General features: G+C 37.5%; 1 protein-coding gene across 1 annotated transcript in view; it reads left to right on the forward strand.

Annotated features, from left to right (window-relative positions):
* The window catches only part of LOC140136185 (autism susceptibility gene 2 protein homolog), a 294,982-nt gene that overhangs the window by 133,721 nt on the left and 140,745 nt on the right, over window positions 1-20,516 (forward strand). Inside the window, 1 exon segment of the mRNA XM_072157894.1 lies at window positions 12,253-12,291. Coding sequence (XP_072013995.1) covers window positions 12,253-12,291 — 39 coding nt within the window.

Raw genomic sequence — 20,516 nt, forward strand, 5'->3', positions numbered from 1 at the left:
TCTGCACTGTAAATATAGGCTTAAACGTGTTGATGTCTGTTAAATTATATCACGCGCTATTTCGGCCGTGGTCGTAATGCGATCATTGCCATATAAATCGATCTTTATTTCTCCTTTTTATAGGCCTAATTATTTTAAATTTAATCCAAATGGGTGTTCGATAGGGTTAACCATCAGAAAGCCATCAGTGCGTTAACCGCATGTATTAAATGATACATTGTAAATGTGACCAAAATAATTGGATGGTATCGCACTGTAACTTTAGCACGTGCCGGAGCACGTGCTAAATGTGTTGACTTTTCCCGCTACTCACTACCTCCCTACCGCAATATTATCAATTTTTATCCCATGTTTGCGGTAAATATATAGTTAATTTAATTATGCCTATAAATTATAAGGCCGTGTTAAAACGTAAATTGCATTTTAAGTCGCTTTTTTATATAAATTGGGAAGTTTTTTTGAATTTGTTAATATTATTAATATAGTAGTTTATTTATTTACGCCTAATTGTATTTAGGGCATCTACAAAATCAAAGGCTTAGTCCGTGGTTGGTAAACCGTAAAGCCTGTTGTTTTCTTATTCTCAATTCTTTTGTTTGTATCAGGTTGGATGATGGATGAATACTGATGTCACGAAGACGGTGGCCGACAAGTGTTACAGATTTGAGACTATTTTTGTTTGTCATTTCCAAATGTCAATGTCAAAAAGTAATAGAAATCCCAGCCCAAAACAATAAATATATTATATACCGGTAATTCCTTGTCCAAATCCTTAACTTAGAAACTTTTCTTTACGACATTCTATTCTTCTTCATTTTTTTTTTACACTACTGACCGAATCATGAGTTCGTCAAAATCACGTCGTCATTAATCATGCATCCTCCCGTAATCCCGGTGCATTGGTTCATTAAGCCATGGTTCATTTGTTGTGCCAAACTCGCACTTACCGAGATTTGCATCTGTGATAATTCCAATGTCATAATAGATTATTCCTTTCCAAGATTCCGATTAATAGTAAATAAATTCGTATAAATACTAGGGCCTACATGTACAGCATCCCTGTTTATACTCACAAAGTTGTGCATTTTACCAACGTTGGCATGAAGGGTAAATCCCACCATCTCTTTATGATCCCAGCACCTGTCTTTTGCGGACATAAATTATTTAAATGAGATGAACAATGCATCATACTCAGTGCGATGACCCCATGATATACTTGCTAACGCACATGGTGCTTCCACTAGCTGGGGGGTACTCAGTACAAATGACCATACGGGACGTGCAAAATATGGGTAGCATTTTCGCCTTTTGGTATATCAATGACCCCTTTTCAAAGCCTATTTTGGTATATGAATGGGTCATTTTTTTCAAAATGTTCTCAATTTTTTTGGAAAATAGCCCAATTTTTCAATTTTCCCCAAATTTATTTGTAAAAACTAAGACAATTTGGGTTAAATTTGGCTGAAAATTAAGACTTTTGGTATATCAATGGGTCCAAATTTCTTGAAAAATTTGTATATTTATGGGTCTACTTTCAAATTATCGGCGGCACGTCCCTACCGGGGGGGGGGGCACCAGGGCTGTCAACTTTTTGGAATTGTTTGGCGTGAGACAGGGGCGCACGGGATTTGCCGACTCAATGTTCATTTTGTACCATGATTATTTGACCCACGGCTCTAGATAATGTGAAAAGCGGGAGGGGGGGGTAGGAGCAACAAATTATTCATGACGATGCGTGAGATTTTACTCATTTTCCAGCTTTTTGCGTGAGATTTACTACCTAGGCGTGAGATTATACTACCTTGGCGTGAGACCGTGAGAAAGTGACCCAATGCGTGAGACTCACGGCAAATGCGTGAGAGTTGACAGCCCTGGGGGCACTTCAATTTGAAATGGATATAGGTGTAGGGCTGGCACTTTCGCACTAAGGGGCATTCGGTGAGAGCAAAATGTAAAAAATATGGGGTCATTGGGTGAGAACATGATTTTTGGCAATCGGTGAGAGCAAATGTATAAAGTATGGGGTCATTGGGTGAGAACATGACCGTTTTTTTATTAAATGGAATCTTTGGGTGAGAACCAAAACAGCAAGCTTACAGCGCACAGAAACCTCGAAAATTGAATTTCTAGTTCTAAATGGCTTCAAATTCCTTTTTTTTTTCAAAGTAAGTAATATAATCAGTGATAAAAGAATGTTACTGTTCAAATTGAACTTGTAAGGGTCTTTGGGTAACAGACTATAGGGGGTCTTCGGGTGACAGAGCATGTGTTCGTAAAAAAATATGGGGTCTTTGACAGCGATGCTGAAAAAGGGGGTCTTAACAGCCCTACATACGTATGCGTCACCTCCAAAGTTGGAGTCCCCCCCCCCCGAGTCCCTTCCAAAACCCCCCGCCAACCCCAAAACCATGCTCGAGAAAGTATTTTTAGTTTATATTTAATTATTTTGTACTTGTTTCATCATTTCTTAACTTTATTATTATTAAACACGAATGATTAAAATGTCAAGATAAAACACTCTGTCTCATCATGGTAGGTATTAATATTAAATACCTACCATGGTCTCATCATTCTTTAATTATACACAATGAACTGGTCCCTGGATGGATTAGCGTTTTGAGCTTTGAACATGCAAACACGTGGTAATCATGGTACATCCGCCCTATGCCCAGGTAAGAGTGCTTCCCAAATAAGGAGCGATCAACTTGCCGTGCGCATGTCAGAATCAGGTTTACCATATATGAATGAACTAATATAAATAAATAATAAGGGAGAGTACCCACATGTGCATGTTTACCAGATACAGATATATCAACTCTCCGTGAATATTAAATGGGCATTTCATTTTGATTTTTGGGGTAGGCCCTAATTTTAAAGGTCCATTCAGTGACTTGCTCATCCAAACCATGCACGTATTTTTTTTTTTGGGGGGTCTTTGGGACGCCAGCCCCGGGTAAAAGCAGGGGGCGCCCAAAACGAAGGGGAGGCAAAAAGAGGGGCGGCAGAAGAAGGGGCGGCAAAAAGAATAAGTAAAGAAAGAAGGGCGGAAAAAATTTGAAAAAGCATAGGGCGCTTGCACTTATATATCCTTTTTTTTCACTTTTTCAAACCACCGTAAAAAAATTGGGTCAACCTTTTCGGGCTGTTGATGAAGAGGCGGCAAAATTGAATTTTCTTCAGCCCCCGGGGTAGGAGCGCCACGGCACGCCACTGCAAACGATAGTAAAATCATCAAAATTCAGATTTTGTTATAGCTCAGAGTGGTTCAGCCGATCGGCCGTGTTTTTTTTAAGACAAAATAAGACATTTTACACGAATCTGTAATACTGACAGTGTCTAAATTAGGCCAAAATAAAATATTGTTGTGTTGCCCTCAAGTGGAAAAATGAGAAATTTGGGTAGGACGGTCGGATTATTATTTTATTTTTTTTATATTTTTTTTTTAAACCTTTAGCTTTTAAAAAATCCCCTCAAATATTAAATAATGCTTGTTCAATAAGGGGACATTTGTCAATTTTGACTTCTGGATATCTGTTAGACAACAATTAAAGACTAGTCTTACAATAAAATATTAATTTTAAGTGAAAAACATTGAGTTTTTGAACAAATCTATAAAATCATCATTCCAAAAAAAAAAAAAAAAAAAAAAAAAAATCGCCTCTGATTTTTCCGGATTTAGGGTAGGACGGTTGAGGGCAACACAACAATATTTTTTTTTGGGCCTTAGCTATGTATTTGAATGGGGCTTCAACTTAATAATATATTAAAACAACAACAACAATAATTTTTGTCTCAAAACTTCACAAATTCGCTCAAGAAAGAAATTTAACACGCAAGAAACATTTACATTTTTTAAATATTTTATTCCCAAATACTAGAAATGTTGTGTAAACATTGTGCAGTGTGTCTTGAACAGATTTCTGTGCATGCGGTGAATGTTCTCACGCTCTGCTCACGCACATAATCAGGTTCCCACACACATATGGTTCCCGCGATTGTGCCAGTGTATGAATGAACCTATGAATATTATGAAAAAATCAATGAAGGAAATTACCTGATGGTGAAATACCAGAATGATCAACTTTCATGTGAACTGTTAGATAATTGTTCTGATTTACTACAAAATGTGGAATATGTAATACGGAATGTTATTCCGGGGGGGGGGGGCACTCAAAACAAACTTGAAGTCATCCCCGGAGTCATCCTCGAGCTAGACTATGCCATAGTCTATTTTTGATGTTAATCATGATGAAAGCATTCAGTTGAACTCGAAATTATACTGATATTAATTACATCAAAATACTAGTATAAAATTGTTATGAAAAAATTTATATAATTATATTAGTGACAGTAAAAGTAAAGTGTACGTGAGGCTTATAAAATAATATTAAATGCAACATATCATAATGTCATAATTGTATTGGCACTTCAATACTGAACAATTCTGATTTTAGAATCTGCCAGTTTATTAATCGCGAAATTCCATGTTAAAATATATTTGCTAAAATGCATAAATGTTCAGGTACTTTTATTTTGCATAATGTTGCCCTGAGACTTGGTCAAAGTGTTTCTAATATGTTCTCATGTATTATATGCAAATTAGCTCATTAATTATGCAAACATGCTAATTAGAGGGCGGGTTCACTATATGATACATTAGAACATATTAGAAACAATTTGACCAAGTGTCAGGGCAAAAGTATGCAAAATAAAAGTACCCTGAACATTTATGCATTGATTTTTAGCAAAATATTGGCAACAATAACCTTAACTATATACAAAATTATATATACATGTACAACAGCTGGATAGCAAGATGGTCATGATTTACAAGAGAAACATTTCTTTTTTAGTCCACACTTTTCTAAGATATTAAACATCTTACTGTATAAAATTATACGTTGATAATCATATTCTACTTAAATTTAATTTATTTTCATGAAATGAAACACTCCCATCCCATGCAGATTGGCAATTAACATAAATTAAGGGCTGGGGTATGAACGTTTGGACAGTATTTATTTTGGGACATCAGAGCACATCAGGGATATCGAATTGCATTCTGAATACGAAGAATGTCATTCTGATATCAAATAATTTAGATTTTTTGAAATTCGCAATTTAACACACATTTTATGGCAAATCATTAAAAATTGATATTTTTGATATTTAACAGTACTTGAAGTAAACTTTATAAATCTGATGATTTATACTTAAAGTGTATGTAGGTGGGATGAAAAGCGACGATCAATTGAAAATTTTGACCTTTTTCAGATTGAAGATATGTATTTTTTTCCCAAAACACCAAAAAAAATTAGGTCTTTTTGGGAAAAAAATCCATATCTTCAATATGAAAGGTCAAAATTTTCAATTGACCGTCGGCTTTTCCTCCCTGCTACATACACTTTAAGAATTTATCATTAGATTTATATAATTTACTTCGAGGACTGTTATATATCAAACATTTGAAAAATATCAAATTTTTATAATTTGTCATAAAATTTGTATTATATTGTGATTTTCAAAAAATGAAAATTATTTGATATCAGAAAGACATGCTTCGTATTCAGCATGCAATTCGATAGGTCCGAGGTGCTCTCATGTCCCACAAAAATATACTGTCGAAACGCATAATAAACGCCATTTTAGATCCTTCAGTTTACAAATTTCATCAATACGATTATCATAATATTGCGTAACACGTGAAAAGCATCAAAAATGACCCTAAGCTACATAAGCCTAAATTTCACACCAGTTTAACACCAGGGTTTGAAAAAATATACAGTAGGCCTACCAAGCATTATAGTTTTTTTTTTTTTTTTTACCGAAGAAATGAAATTTTTTGCTTTTCATTTGATCAAGAAAATTAATTATGAAGTGAAAAGTGTAGGCCTAACTAAAATATTTGCTAATTTCAACACCGTATTCAATCGTTGACTGAGTGGATCTTGTTTAATGCGACCCATAGTAGGCCTATACACGATCAAAATATTGATATTGACCCTAGATGCAGGAGTGGACTTATGATACAAAATTTACCATTTTAGCTACCATTGTGCGTGTTCAATTGTTCATTTTATATCTACATGTAGGCCTACTCTTGTATTCAGAGTCTTTGATATCAGGGCTGTCTCACGCATTTGGGTCACTTTCTGACGGTCTCACGCCAATGTAGTATAATGTCTAATAGCAAATCTCATGATGCAAAACGCTAGAAAATGAGTAAAATCGCACCATCAAAATAATTTGTTGCTTCTACCCCCCCCCCCAGCAATTCCAAAAAAGTTGACAGCCCTGTTGATATTGATCAAAGCTTGAACGTGTATGGGTCGCATATTCAGAACTCCGTTGCTAGAAATGCTATGTTTCCGCTTCACAAAAAACCAAAAAAAAAATCTCTTTGTCAACCCCAAAACATCGTTATCAATGCAATGAAACAGACCCTGGGATTTCCTGGGAAAAATATTTTTGCCAAGGTCTGCGGTTCTACATGTCACGCCCAAATTATCAGTGTCATCGTACATTGGGCGGGATGATGGGCACAGAAACTGCAACATTCACACATTCCCGAGTGTCCACAAAACACCCAAAAATCCGCCCCTTTCACGAAGCTTTCTTACTGCACGTTATGTTTACGCCCAATTTGGGCGCATGCAGTCCAAACGTAAACAGTTTTACGTTAAAAGCAACTTGAAGTTGAAAAATTGTGATTTATTTTTTTAACACCACCAATGCGATTATTATTAAATGATGAAGCGGCAACAGCATGCAGCAGTCAAGCATACTATCGCTCACTCCCCAAATAAGTGTAAATTATTCCAATATAAAATAATAATGCATTTCGAATATTTAATAAATAACGCTTATGTAGGGCCAATATCTAACATCGTGTCTTCATCGCGCAATTGTTGATTTTTGTTTCTATTTTTATATCGCGACCCATGTACGGTGCCAATCCTCTTCTTCTTCTTCTTCCGAAATAGTGTCAACTTCATTGATGAAGGCTCAGACACGGAGTGTGTGCGGCGGGCTAACTAGTCTAACTTGTTTAGGGCTTCTTTAAATGCTGCTGGTGAAGGTGCTTTGATGACCGCTTCTGGTAGAAGATTCCACTCCGGATAGTGCGAGGAAAGAAGCTGGTTCGGTGATGATCAGGACGGGTGTGTGGTATGTGGTAGGCGAGTGTGGTTTCAGAGCGCGTTGGTGTGGTGAGGTTTTTGAATGTGACAATCTGACTGGGATCAACAGCAACATGGTCGTGATGAATTTTGTAGAACATTGAGAGTCTTGCATTCCGCTTCTTTTTCTGCCAGAGTAGGCCATGATAGAGTTTTGAGCATTGCAGTTAGGCTGTCGGTGCGACGGTATTTGTTTAAAGTAAATCTTGCTGCACGCCGCTGGACCATCTCAAGTTTTTTGGTGAGATGATCAGTATGAGGGTCCCAGACAGAGCAACTATACTCTAGCAGAGGACGGACTAGCGACTTGAAGGCTTGGGCTTTGACTTTGGGGTTATTGACATTCAGATTGCGACGAAGGAAGTTCAGGGTGTTATTTGCCTTAGCCACCACACGATCAACATGCTTATCCCAGCGGAGATCATGAGATACAGTAAGACCGAGGTATTTGATGTAGTTGACATGTTCTAGTTGATGACCATGCATGGTGAAGTTGTTCATAATAAGATTCTTCTTCTGGCGCGAGATGGTGATAACTTGACACTTGTCTGGATGGAACTGCATTTTCCACTTGTCTTCCCAAACCGTTAACTTGTCAAGATCTGCCTGCAGAAGTTGGGCATCCTTGTCACTTTTGACAGCCATATAGATCATTGTGTCGTCAGCGAAGAGGCGAGTTGTTGATGTTAACTGCTCCGCAATGTCATTGATGTAGTATAAAAACAGACACGGTCCCAAGACCGACCCTGGGGACTCCGGAGATAACAGGCACTCTGCTAGATGATACACCTTCGACCCACGACTGATTGTGTGCGATCTCTGAGAAAGCTGGCAATCCAACTGTTGACACAACCATCAACGCCATACCATTTAAGCTTCTCCACAAGGCGGCGGTGACCAACTCTGTCAAAGGCTTTTGCGAAATCTAGTACACAGACGTCCGATTGATTACCTTCATGCATGTTGGTAACTATATCGTGGACAAATTCCAAAAGCTGGGTCTCACATGACCTGCGGTCCCTAAAACCGTGTTGCAGTGCGTAGAAGATGTTGTTACGACTCGCATGGTTCATCAGGTTACTACAAATCACATGTTCCATTACTTTGGAGGCAATGCAAGTTAAACTAATTGGGCGATAGTTAGCTGGATCATACTTCTGACCCTTTTTGAAAATAGGCGACACGTTCGCATGTCTCCAGTCAGATGGCACGCTACCCTCGCTGAGAGATTTACGGAAAATTCTGGTTAGAGGATCCGCGATGATACTTGAAAGCTCTTTCAAGACTCTGGGGCTGACATTATCTGGTCCAGCTGCTTTACCAGGTTTGAGATTTTTTAACAGCTTCTCAACACCAGGAACCGTGATGTTAATGGACGGCATAGATGGGTAGCTCGAATTAGATGGAGTGAACTTAAAGTCTGACTCAGGTGTAAACACAGATTGAAACTGGCGGTTCAGAGTCTCAGCCTTCATCTTTGAATCGGTGATCAGTCTACCAGCCACTTTCTCTCTTTGTTCCAATGTATACTGCAAAACTATTCACGATGAAAAACAACGGGGTCCATCGCCCACACGATTGCCAAAATGAAATCAGGCAATGTGCTCGCTAAACTTGCTAGCTACTGTACGTGAGATTTCTATTTGTTTACATGTTGCAATGCCATAGATAATGATGGATTTATTATTATAAAGTATTATCATGATTATCAGACTGGTTTGAAATATTCGTAATCGTGAGGATGTCAGGGTAAGACTATAAAAAGAGTTAAAATAAACATAAAACTCAATACGGTAAGTGACACATGCACACACCATGATCAAAGTGTTTCCATCTGATATTTATTAGCTTTGAGTTTGATGATCGACAAAATGCTTACGATGTTGCACACTTCAACAAAGAAAAAAGAAGCAAATATGCTAAATGCACACACTGTTGGAATTTATAACAATAGGTCCTACAGCTTTATTTTCGTGAGAAAATGACCGATTTAATTTAAAAGGTTAGCAATTTAGATAAACATTGATGCGTATGGCAACTTGAAAAGTTTAAAACTTCCGAGATTTTATGTATTTAAAGAAGGTGCAGCTGAAGGTGTGATGTTCCAATGCGTTTCACGATCGTATCTATTTTTATATGTAACATTTTGATTTATGAACGGAAAAATTGGTCACAGTGTATCAAAAAGCTCCTTCAAAATATCGGCCTAAATTAGGTTAAATCGTAGGAGCATCCTGGACGCTCGTCCCCCACCAGGGAATTTTTATTCGTCTCAGGCCTACACTACGTGCGGGAATCTGCGGAGCTCCCGAATTGAAGCCCGGGACTCAATAATATTTTACACTGCCGATACATGTCAAATTTGCCGCGTGGCGCAGTGGAAAGCCCGTGATATTCACCCCGTGGCTGGGCCACGATCACTGTACCACGCAAAGCCCGGCGGGCTATCGTGCGGGAGCAGCCGGTATTATCGCACCTTAGCCACGTCAATGCACGCCAGACACGCTGCCAATTTTCTTAGACTTTAGAGCAGTACTGTATATGGATGGATCTTGTTTTTTAATTTTCTAATTTTTTTTGGAAAATAGCTCAATTTTGCCTCACTGAAGCCAAAATTTGGACCTTTTCCCAAATTGGGGAAAAGATGTAAAAACTTAGACAATTAGCATTAAACTTGGCTGAAAATTTTGACTTTTGGTATATCGATTGGTCCAAATTTCATTAAAAATTGGTTTATTGATGGGTCCACTTCCCTGCCCGACCAAACCAAACTTGAGTACCTCCAGGGCTCTAAACATCCCATCTACAGTGATCTGTAACAATTTGTCTTAACTTAAATTTCTTGGGAACCAGTTGATAATACAACACCCATAGGGGTTGAATAGAGAGAGAATATGGTACATTCAAATGGGACAAACATCCCTAGTACTTAGCAACGATTCTTGATGCAATCACGGAGAAGGACATCAAATTCGAACAGACTTTCAGCGCTGTGAAAGTAAACATGTATAAAATATTTGACCCCAGGTAACTGTCAAGTCGACTGAACATCACATGTCTCAACTGAAATTCAATGAATACTTGGCGACTTGTTTATCAACTACTAATGTGTATGGTTTACCAGGCTTATGACCCTGTTATAATGTCTCAGTTGGAGTATACATGCATAGAGTCGGAGGTGAGAAATCCGATAATTGTCATGAGCAAGCAGAGATGCATTCCAAGTTTGAGATTAAAGAGGTGTGGAGATCCAGAGAATTTTAACTGCCTCTTTGATACATCCTTTATTTTGCCACCAGCGAATGAAAAATTATACAATGTGCAAATGTCCGATTCGGTGCAACGTGAAGCCAATATTAGTTGCAGCCATGGAAATTATGGTGTACACTTGCTATGTTGAAGGTTCAGTTAGAACTAGCCCTGTTTGTAAACCATGACAACCCTCAAATAGAGCGAGCAGAGAGATCTTGGATCATCATACAGGTATCGGAGTCCCAGCCGATTCACAATATCAACATGTGGCGACAGGCCATTGTTATTGACACTGTTTACATTATTTGTAGAAATGCTTAGCAATTATCATTATAAAAAAGGTTCCAGCTGATTCAAATTCCTTAGCAATTATCATTATAAAAAAGGTCCCAGCTGATTCGAAAATCCTTAGCAATTATCATTATAAAAAAGGTCTCAGCTGATTAGCGATTTCACAATATCAATGTGGCAATAGGCCATTGTTATTGACTATGTTTACATTATTTTAGAAATGCTTAGCAATTATCATTATAAAAAGGTCCCAGCTGATTCGAAAATCCTTAGCAATTATCATTATAAAAAAGGTCTCAGCTGATTAGCGATTTCACAATATCAGTGTGGCAAATAGGCCATTGTTATCAACAATGTTTACATTATTTGTAGAAATCCTGTATTTTTGTGGAGCACCTCAGCACTCATACTTATAAAAAAGACCTAATAAACACCCCCAATTTTTGGAAAGTGCTACGCCCTCGGTCATTAATCAGAGAGAATATGGTATTTGTCACTGTCAAAACAAGAATGATTTGAAACAAACATAAAAGTGAAAGGAATCCAACTCAAAAATGTCCAAGAAATATGTGTATATTTGGTTGTATATATAATTATACTCAATGGTCAATCCCTATGGGAACAAAGCGAAACTTTGATGACATACTTTAAACGGAAGTGCTTGTGTTAAGAGGCTGGTCCCTCCCTCCGTTCCTGAAATGCAAGTGTGAGACTTTTGACACCCTCATCCAGGAAATGTCTTTTGGAATTTGCAGGAGAGCATTAAATAGCTCTTAATTCTGGAGGCTTCAAGGAGAGCTGTTTAAAGCATTTACAATAGAATGTAAGGAAAGACTGGTCAACTAAGGAGAGCTAAAAATCACTCTCCTATATCAGATTTAAGGAGAGCAGTAGAGAGTGATTGCTCTTGCTCTCCTCAAAAGGAAGTCCCTGCTCATCCCTAATGAAAGGACTTTTATTTATAAGATATCAAACTTTTGGTCTGTTCCCGCTACTTATGTTTTAAACTATCGACTGAAAATAAGCTTTAAATACGAACTTTGCTCGGAGTGGGTATTATCTGTAAAGTGATCTGTGAAGAAAAGGCCAGGGTTGGGATAATTTTCATACTAGAACCGCTGCAATGATTTACTTAAATTTCCATGTCACACAGGTACACAGTTAACATGGCAATATTATTGGGCAAATTCCAATACACCCACAGTTATAATTTAAGATGGTGAAATATTTTCTACTTTTCCCATGCAAACCTCGTCTTTACCTTAATGAAATTGATTTAGAAATGGCTTAAAGTGCCAAAATCGACTTTTCTAAGGACAACTGGTGTTTAAGTGCATTCAGAAAATACTTTCCTTCAAAGTGGCTGGCTCCATTATTGTAGTTTTTGACCCATTTCCTCCGGCATCTATACGATGATAAGGAACTTAAAAAGGCAAGCGTATGTTGTATGGCAAATCTTGGCTCTTTAAAATCTTACGATAAATTGATTCATTTTCTCTTTTTCACTTTTGTTTGTTAATTTTCAATGCAGGTGAGCTCTCATCATTCAAGGTCAGGAAGTGGATATATTGTAAGTATTCCGACTTCAAAATTTTGATTCTAAAAAAGAAAAATGAGAAATGCATCAGTTTTGTCAGATTTTTTGGTGTTAGTAAGGTTTTTGATGTATATTATGAGAGTAATCAGTAGGGCTGTTGTCGACAAGGCTGTTGTCTACAATATTGTTGACAAATTTCCTGATTGTCGACAAGAAGTGGACCAATTGTCAAAATTAACGATAACCTAAAAGATAAACTAAACATCGCCATTTAATATCTACCGTGAAATATTAATGATCTTTCCATTACAATCGCCATATTCTGATGCTGCATATATGGGGCATATTGCAATATTTTGATGTAAATAAAAGACGCATCACATAGTATCTGAACTTATTATTTTGACTTTATTGATGTATTGCTTGTCTGCAACTTGTCAACATCGGATCTTGAAATTTGATGATCATCGACAATGAAAGTTCTACTCGACAACAGCCCTAGTAATCATACAAATAAATCCTTCAAAGTTGTAGCATAATTACTAAAATATCCTCAACACCCTATGTTAATAGAGTTAGTGTTGGGGGTTAGGGCTTGGTTTGGGGTTAGTGTGCAGAGAGTTTTTTAAGTTAGAGAGGAATAGGGTTTTGTTTGTAATGATTACTAATAGTAACAAAACAAGTTTGTTGGTTGACCTGTTTGGTTGTTAGCCTGTTTATTTGTTGACCTAATTGTTTGTTTGTTGTTTTGTTGTTGTTGTTGTTGTTGTTGTTGTTGTTGTGTTGTTGTTGTTGTTGTTGTTTGTCAGATCAGAATATTCTAAATTACTTTTGATTATTGCATACCATAACTTAAGAATTACACAAGTGCAAACAAAACCAAGAAAGTTCCTTAGCACCATTTCGCTTATCAATTCTGAATTTCAGGAATTTTGTTTTCCAAAACTAGTGGTAAATTGAACTGCACGGCCATAAAGAAAATCCTTGGTGATTAATTATCCATGAAAATATTGTTAGGTATAAATGATGGCATATATTTATGACAATTATTAAGCTGTAAATGGCACATTTCAATTTGCCAGATTTTCTATTGTTGTACATGGGTGGCTGCACTTCACTGGTTTCGTGCTGGCAAACATGAAAAATGAAGGCAAACTTCAATGGAAGATTGTAATTTGTATAGTGTTTGTGATATTTTTATGGTGTCTTTGTTCCTCTTTGCAATGATATGTGGTGTATCATTTTGTTTTTCAATTGATTAAAGGGACTGTTATTGATCATATTCTTGTAGTACTCAAGGCTTTAATTATTTTTGAACTCTTCCTATATTTTTGTTACAAAATGTCCTGTAAATTCATAGGCCTATATTTTTCCAAATTTAGGAAATTTACATGTTTTTTCACCTGCTCTAGATAGTGTAGTGAAATCTATGTAAAATGGGCAATTTATGTGCGCTTTGTGCATAGTTGTCGTAAATGTTCAGCAGGCTAGATTTTACTGGTCTCTTTTTTTTTTTTGTCTTTTATATCATTTATAGACAAACCAGTCCAAAACTATGCACACATCATGCAAAAATTCAAGTATCTTTGGGACTTTTCCACCATTAACAATAGATACTGGTCTATAATACCCACTGTATTTGACTTCTGTTGTCCTATATTTACTTACTCCTTTATTTTTTGCAATTGCTGACTTGAAGCCTTGTAGCACTAGTATAGAATCGTGTTCAATAAAATATGAAACTTTCAAACACTTTTGAGTTTGAAACGCTTTTATTGATTGTGATTTTTAAATGTACGAGACCTGAAATTTTGAAACTGTTTTCTGTGGCAAATAAAAAACACAGCTTTCCGTGAAAAATATGGCACAATTGCCAAGCACAAAATTTGTGAGCACTATGATGTAGTGAAACGTCTTTAACCAACAGTGTCATAGCCCCCTCTATTTATCATGTCTGTCCTATGTCGAGAAGTTCACACGTTTGTCTGCAGTGTAAATGTTATACCAGATATTCTGATGTATTGTATGTATTTGTGTTTGGGTTGGGTGCCCCGGTGTGTTGTGTTTGTTTGTTTGGGTACGGGTAGGTGTGTGTGGTTATATGTGTTTATACTATATCAGTCACTCATTGCCGTTACTATGCAGTATGATGTGTACTTTGAATGAAGAGTCATGTGTTTAAGTGTACCTGATCAGATTTATGATTTTTTTATGGGTCTCAGAATTATGTTTCTTTAGTAAAACTGTAAGAATTAGATACATTAATGATATTAGACCTATAAATAGTTATTAAATTTGCTTCGGAACTTTATCGCTACTGTAAGTCGCCATTTTGGATTGGTGACAAATAAGGTTGCGCATTGCATTATGAGCTGAGGACATCAGCCGTAACAAAAATGGCTACATTTCGTAAGCACATTGTAGGTAGCATGGTAACAGATCGCAGTCACGATTTGAAAATAATAATATTTCCCTATAGGTGGTGATACGGCACATGGGTTTTCCCCCGATCGATGCCTTCATAAGAGCTGAAGCTTGATAATCACATGGAACACAAAAAATAAAGACCTTCATATTTACTATCCTAACCTTTTAACCAAGTCCCTCTAACAACCCCCTCAATCAATAGCATAAACTAGTTGCGTCACTCGGCCAGACACTCAATTGACGTTTTGATCTTCAGAGAAAATGTACTTAACACAACAAGGTGTTGCCACAAATTACTTGACACATTTGATAAATTGCAATTAAGACAGGCTGTTCCAGTTTGCAAACAAACACTCTGGCGCCACATATCATCGCTGATAATAATGCATAAATGATGTATTTCAACTAAAATCCATGATATGAACTTTTTTGGTGGGTAAATAATAAATGAGTTGTGGCACAGTGCAATTTTACATAAAATTTATATAGCCGAGTGGTGGGACATGGTTGTAGGATAACCAGTTGGCTATGTGTTAACGTGACACACTGTTCTAGGAGATAGGTTCTCTCACCTTTAAGCAATATGGTTATGTGCGCACTAGCTGCCCTGTGCAAAGTGATTGCTCACTATAGTTTTGAGAGTAAATCACACCTCAGGAGAGTGATGTGTCAGGTAACTCCCTTTGTTTATTCACTCTTTGAATCCTGCAGCCATATGGATAAAATATCAAAAAATAATTATAAAAACCTGTACTCCAAAACGAAAGGAAATGATCCTTTAAAGCAAAACTTTGGTTCTTTCACCAGATTAGCTACTTAACATTGTGTGTGTATTCGCTGTCATAGTGCACGTTAGTAACCATTGGTTACTGCTCCAAACCTGGGCTCATACACCTGTTCCAAATTTTGATATGCCATAGGCTTTGTGTTGTGATCATTTCGATCAGTGGTTCGTAACAAAGACAGCCTGATCCAGTTGACCTAGCAATGGTCATATTCTAACGTGCACTACGACAGCGAATTGCACGTTTACCATGATAATATAATTTATCATTCATCTGTCAATCTCAGAAACTTACATAGCAGCAGTTAAACTGCCTGTCCAAGTACTTCAGCTATTGGTGTCATCCATGCATGAACAGGTACATGACGTGCATTTTGCTTTTGTCCAGTGAGTTCAGTAGTTACACCAATACCAATTAGTTACATGTACTTGATTTTGTCACTCAATCAAGACATAAAACATTGATATTCATTCATTTTCGAAACAGCAACGTTCACACACTTCGAATATCAGTGAAATTTTGTAATGATAACTTTTTAGAATCTCAAACAGAATGATCACATTCATCATGCTTATATTATTAAGATGGAAACACTGTAGACCACAATTATAGCCTCATCCCAATGGCATAGTTCAATAACATCAATTAAACAATCAGTGAAAAAATTTGACCTCATGTTGCAGAGTATGAGTTTTTGTACTTAAATTTTCAAAGGTCATTCAATGAATGTGCAAATCTATTGGGGTTAAAGAACTGTGCTGTGATAGATGAGCATGTTGTGGATCCTAGTGAAAGGAGTTATCGGTTTACAACCTAAACATATCAAGTTGGCAGAGGATCCACTATGTGACGGCGATGGCCGTGACTCGTACACCTCAACAACGTGTGATGCCCGCATTGCTATATAGCACCTTCAAGGTGACCATGCGTGCCCTGTTACTCAATGAGATTGACACCAGCGGAGAATTGCCTCAGTCACTCCACAAGGCAGGTTAATCATCGTAATAGACAAATGTTTGTCAAGAAGCCTAATGCCATGTTGGTGTTGTAGTTAATGAATGGATGTAGGTAGAGTTTACACTTGATAGAAGGCTTATTAAAGGAAGGTAACACAAGGGAATATAACTGCAATATTGATCTTATTTTGAAATTCCTTTCACACCTTTTAGTAGTAGTGACTTTTAAACTAGAGGAAGCTTGCTTGGGAGAGCTTCAGCCTCTGCAGTCGGCATTTTCTCCCCTGATGGCCCCTCAAAAAGGGGGGTGTGTAGGAGAAAGCCTAGTTATTACCAGGTAAAAACTGTGTTTCTGCCACAAGTGTTTGGTAGAGATGGACTTTGATAAGGTTTAAGATTACGAGTTAGGTGAGATTGTTAATATCCCACTGCTGTACCGCCAGGCTTTCATTGTCAGTGAAGCTGTACTAAAGCTGAAGTTGATTCTGGTGGGATGCTACATACAGGTGACTCAGCGGATGGAGTTGGTAGGAAAACTTTGTTGTGATGATTACTCGTAAACTCTTTGAAGGGAAATTTTGATCATCTTCCAGGGAAATTTTCATTTTTTTTCCAGCCCTGCACAAATACACAACCCTCCCACACCCATGTACATACATATATCTAGGCACACCCCGACAATCAGAATCCCCCCAAACACATACACGAAAAAGCCAATACCAAATTTACCAAATAAAAATATAATCTGCTAGTAAAAGCTGACATTGTCAACTGCAATTCCAAAATGTGAAGTGGCGGTGGTGTATTTATATTTACGCAAACCATCGTTATCTGTCATGGTCTGTCAATAAAAATGCTAATAAAAAACAACACACTGATGCAGTAGAGATATGACAAACAAGTGATTGTGTATTCTTATGATGGTATCTGTGCATCAATATTTCACGAGCGACGCACTAAATTTAGTCTTGCCATCTGCCAAATGTTTGGATGCAGTTACAGAATTAACCTTTAAACACTTAGGCTAGATATTTAGCTAAGACAAATACATAAATGCGAATCGAGAAGTTCACCATTATGATGTACTTGGGTTGAAAAAAAAAATGAGTTGATACGATGTAATCAGGTGGGTGAGTGTGATGATGAAATGGATATGGAAGAGTGGCGCCTGAATTCTATCTTTGAATTCATGATAGAATCAGTAGAAACATGTGTCGTTAGATGACAGTGTTATCTTTGGAATTGTCGCGTTTTGTTAAGCCAAAGCCCAGTTTGCAAAGATTTGGATAAAACAAAGGAAAACAAAAACAATACAACAACAGCAAATTGCAAATTTAACAACAAAAACAATACAAGTTAAGTGTTCACAGACAGTATGCCTTCAATTCTTGTCCACTAAATGTGTTTGTTCATTCGTCTTATAGTTCACCTCAACTTGAGCTTTGTGTGAACCTGGTTAAGCTGTTCTCACAGCCCTGCCACTAGCTCATGGAGAGCCAGTAGATAAAGCTCTTCTCACAGCTCTGCTTTTAGCTCTTGGAGAGCTTGACAATGCTCCACACAACCCTTCTATTGGCTCATGGAGAGCTGCAGATAAAGCTCTTCAAGAAGCTCTGGTATTAGCACATGGAGAGCAACTCTGCTTTTAGCTCTTGGAGAGCCTGCAAAGCAGCTCTCCTCACAACTCTGCTATTAGCTCATGGAGAGCTGCCGATAAAGCTCTCCACACAGCCATGCTATATTAGTCCATGGAGAGCAGTACTGCTTTTATTTCTTGGAGAGCCTGGCAAAGCTCTCCTCATATTGCTGCTCATGGAAAGCTGCAGATGAAGCTCTTCTTATAGCTCTGCTTTTAGTTCATTGAGAGAGACCCCTGGTGACTGACCAGTAACCTCACTTCAGCTGTTCTTTTAGCTCCTGGAGAGCCTGGCATTTATATAGCTGTCCTCACAGCTCGGCTATTAACTCATAGAGCGCCTGGTAAGGCTGTTCTAGTGGCTTTGCTCAGAAGCTTGAGGAGTACCTGTTAAAAGTTCTTCTCACAGCACAATGAAAGCTGGGTGAAGCTGCTCTAACAACATTGCTCAAGAGCTTCAGGAGGGCTGGTTATAAAATTTAGGTCTGCTCTGAAGGTTCGGGACTCTGGGTTTTGCAAAACTTCCCGATTTCTTTTCAGTCCGGAAATGATCTTTTCAGTTACTATAAATAGTCAAGAGAAATGCCAATTTTGTATTTCCATTAATTTATCAATCAAGCAATTATAGTCAAAAGCAATCACAGTAGCTGACTGAGACTGCAAGTAAACCGTAGAAAATGCTAGATAGTGAATAAAACCTCCCTTTATTGGTTGAGCCATCGGTTTTCACAGTTACTGGCATACAAGGTGGACATTTGTGTTGAGGCAATGTGCATTAATCTGTTTATAGTTGTCATCCATATACAAAAGTGATTTGCAGGATTTAATAATAAAGTACATCAGTTGAGACAGTTATTCATGAGAAAATACACTGTCCTATAGTGAACTCTTTGTATGTATCATATCATAACAGCCTTTTACTATTTATACACCACTAATAATCAATGCTACAACATATCAAGATATTGATCATCTGTGTTTTTCCGCACTTTTCTTTATTTTATCAAATTGGATACATCATTTCGTCAATCAGCATAAAAAACCTCTCACTTCTTCCATTCTCTTTCTTTTTTCATTAAATCATAAGATTGTGCTGTAATTGCCTTTTTTAATGCTGAAAATGGCAGTTATGTCACTTCTTGTGTGTATAAAGCGATTGCAATCTCGCCGAGAGAATACAGAATCTTTTTCTCTGCCGATTTCTTTCCCCGTAGGGCAGATTTGTTGTAAAGTGGCAAAGGAGCCTTTAGCTCACTTGGCACACAGAGAATTGCTTTTAATTTGGCTGTTTACTCTTTTAAACCATGCTTTAAAGGTTAGCTGCACTGTGTGGTAGAGGGAGCTTGTTAGCCATAGAACAGTACATAATAAAGTGATGGGATGAGGTGAGGCAGAAACATGATTCAAAGCCTCATTTGACTTCATTCAATCAAAGGCTTGGACCCTTTTGGATTGTCTATTTATTGGAGCCATATTATTTGAGCAGTTTGAGTCAGTAAGCTTGTACACATATAGTAAATATATTGATTATCATTTTGCCAAATTATGTAAAATTTTGTTAATATGTTAATGAATATGTAGACTAAAGCTTAACTGTCTGTTACAGTTTACTCGGCTTGTCCTCTTTATTGAGTTAAGTGCATGAGCATTCACATTCAGTCACAAACACTTACGCATGTACATATTTGTGGCATCGTAGATAACCACACACACATTTTTGAGCAAGCCACATGCACATATATGCTCGCACATGTACACACCGTACTCATATTCACCATGGATCCTTGGATTTTGCACAGGTAACTGAGGACATGAAAATTTGTGACATTCCACTTTTGAAACTGTGACATTTTAATCGTCACAGTGATTATATGTTAAAGTAGGTCCTGTAGCCGTGGACGACTGGACGTCCACTGTGTTTGGGTATCCACGTTTTATAAGCTTACATTCATTTTCATGCTGTCTTCGGTATATAAAGACCATCCAGGAATTTGCCAAGATTCTTGTGTGTCCATTTATACAGAAGGTTCTTGTGCATCCATTTATACACACCCCTGTCTGTGTTTGCCTCCAAACGTGGACATTGTGTTTTGCTATCTAACCGAGGATGTGTGTATGATGTTTTCATCGCCTAACCGTGGACTAAAATGGCGGATTTTTTGTGTGTATAATACAAAACGGAATTTTAGCCATCACCCTGCGGACGGTAGTTTTTACACGTGTGGTCCTCGGTTTCAGGCAAATAGCGTTTAAAGCATCTAGCATGCATTTGAGGTCTTTTGCAGCAGTTTGAGACCGAGGACAGTCCTCGGTTGGAAGTAGGTCCACAGTTTAGGGTGAAAAATCTTGTGTGTGTCCTCGTTTGTCGGTCAACACGTACGCACATATTTCTCATTTGTGTGTCCTCATTGGGGTGTGTTTACAAACACAAACATTGGATATACACCCACATCC

The sequence above is a fragment of the Amphiura filiformis genome, chromosome 16 (assembly GCF_039555335.1).
Source record: "Amphiura filiformis chromosome 16, Afil_fr2py, whole genome shotgun sequence".
NCBI lineage: Eukaryota > Metazoa > Echinodermata > Ophiuroidea > Amphilepidida > Amphiuridae > Amphiura > Amphiura filiformis.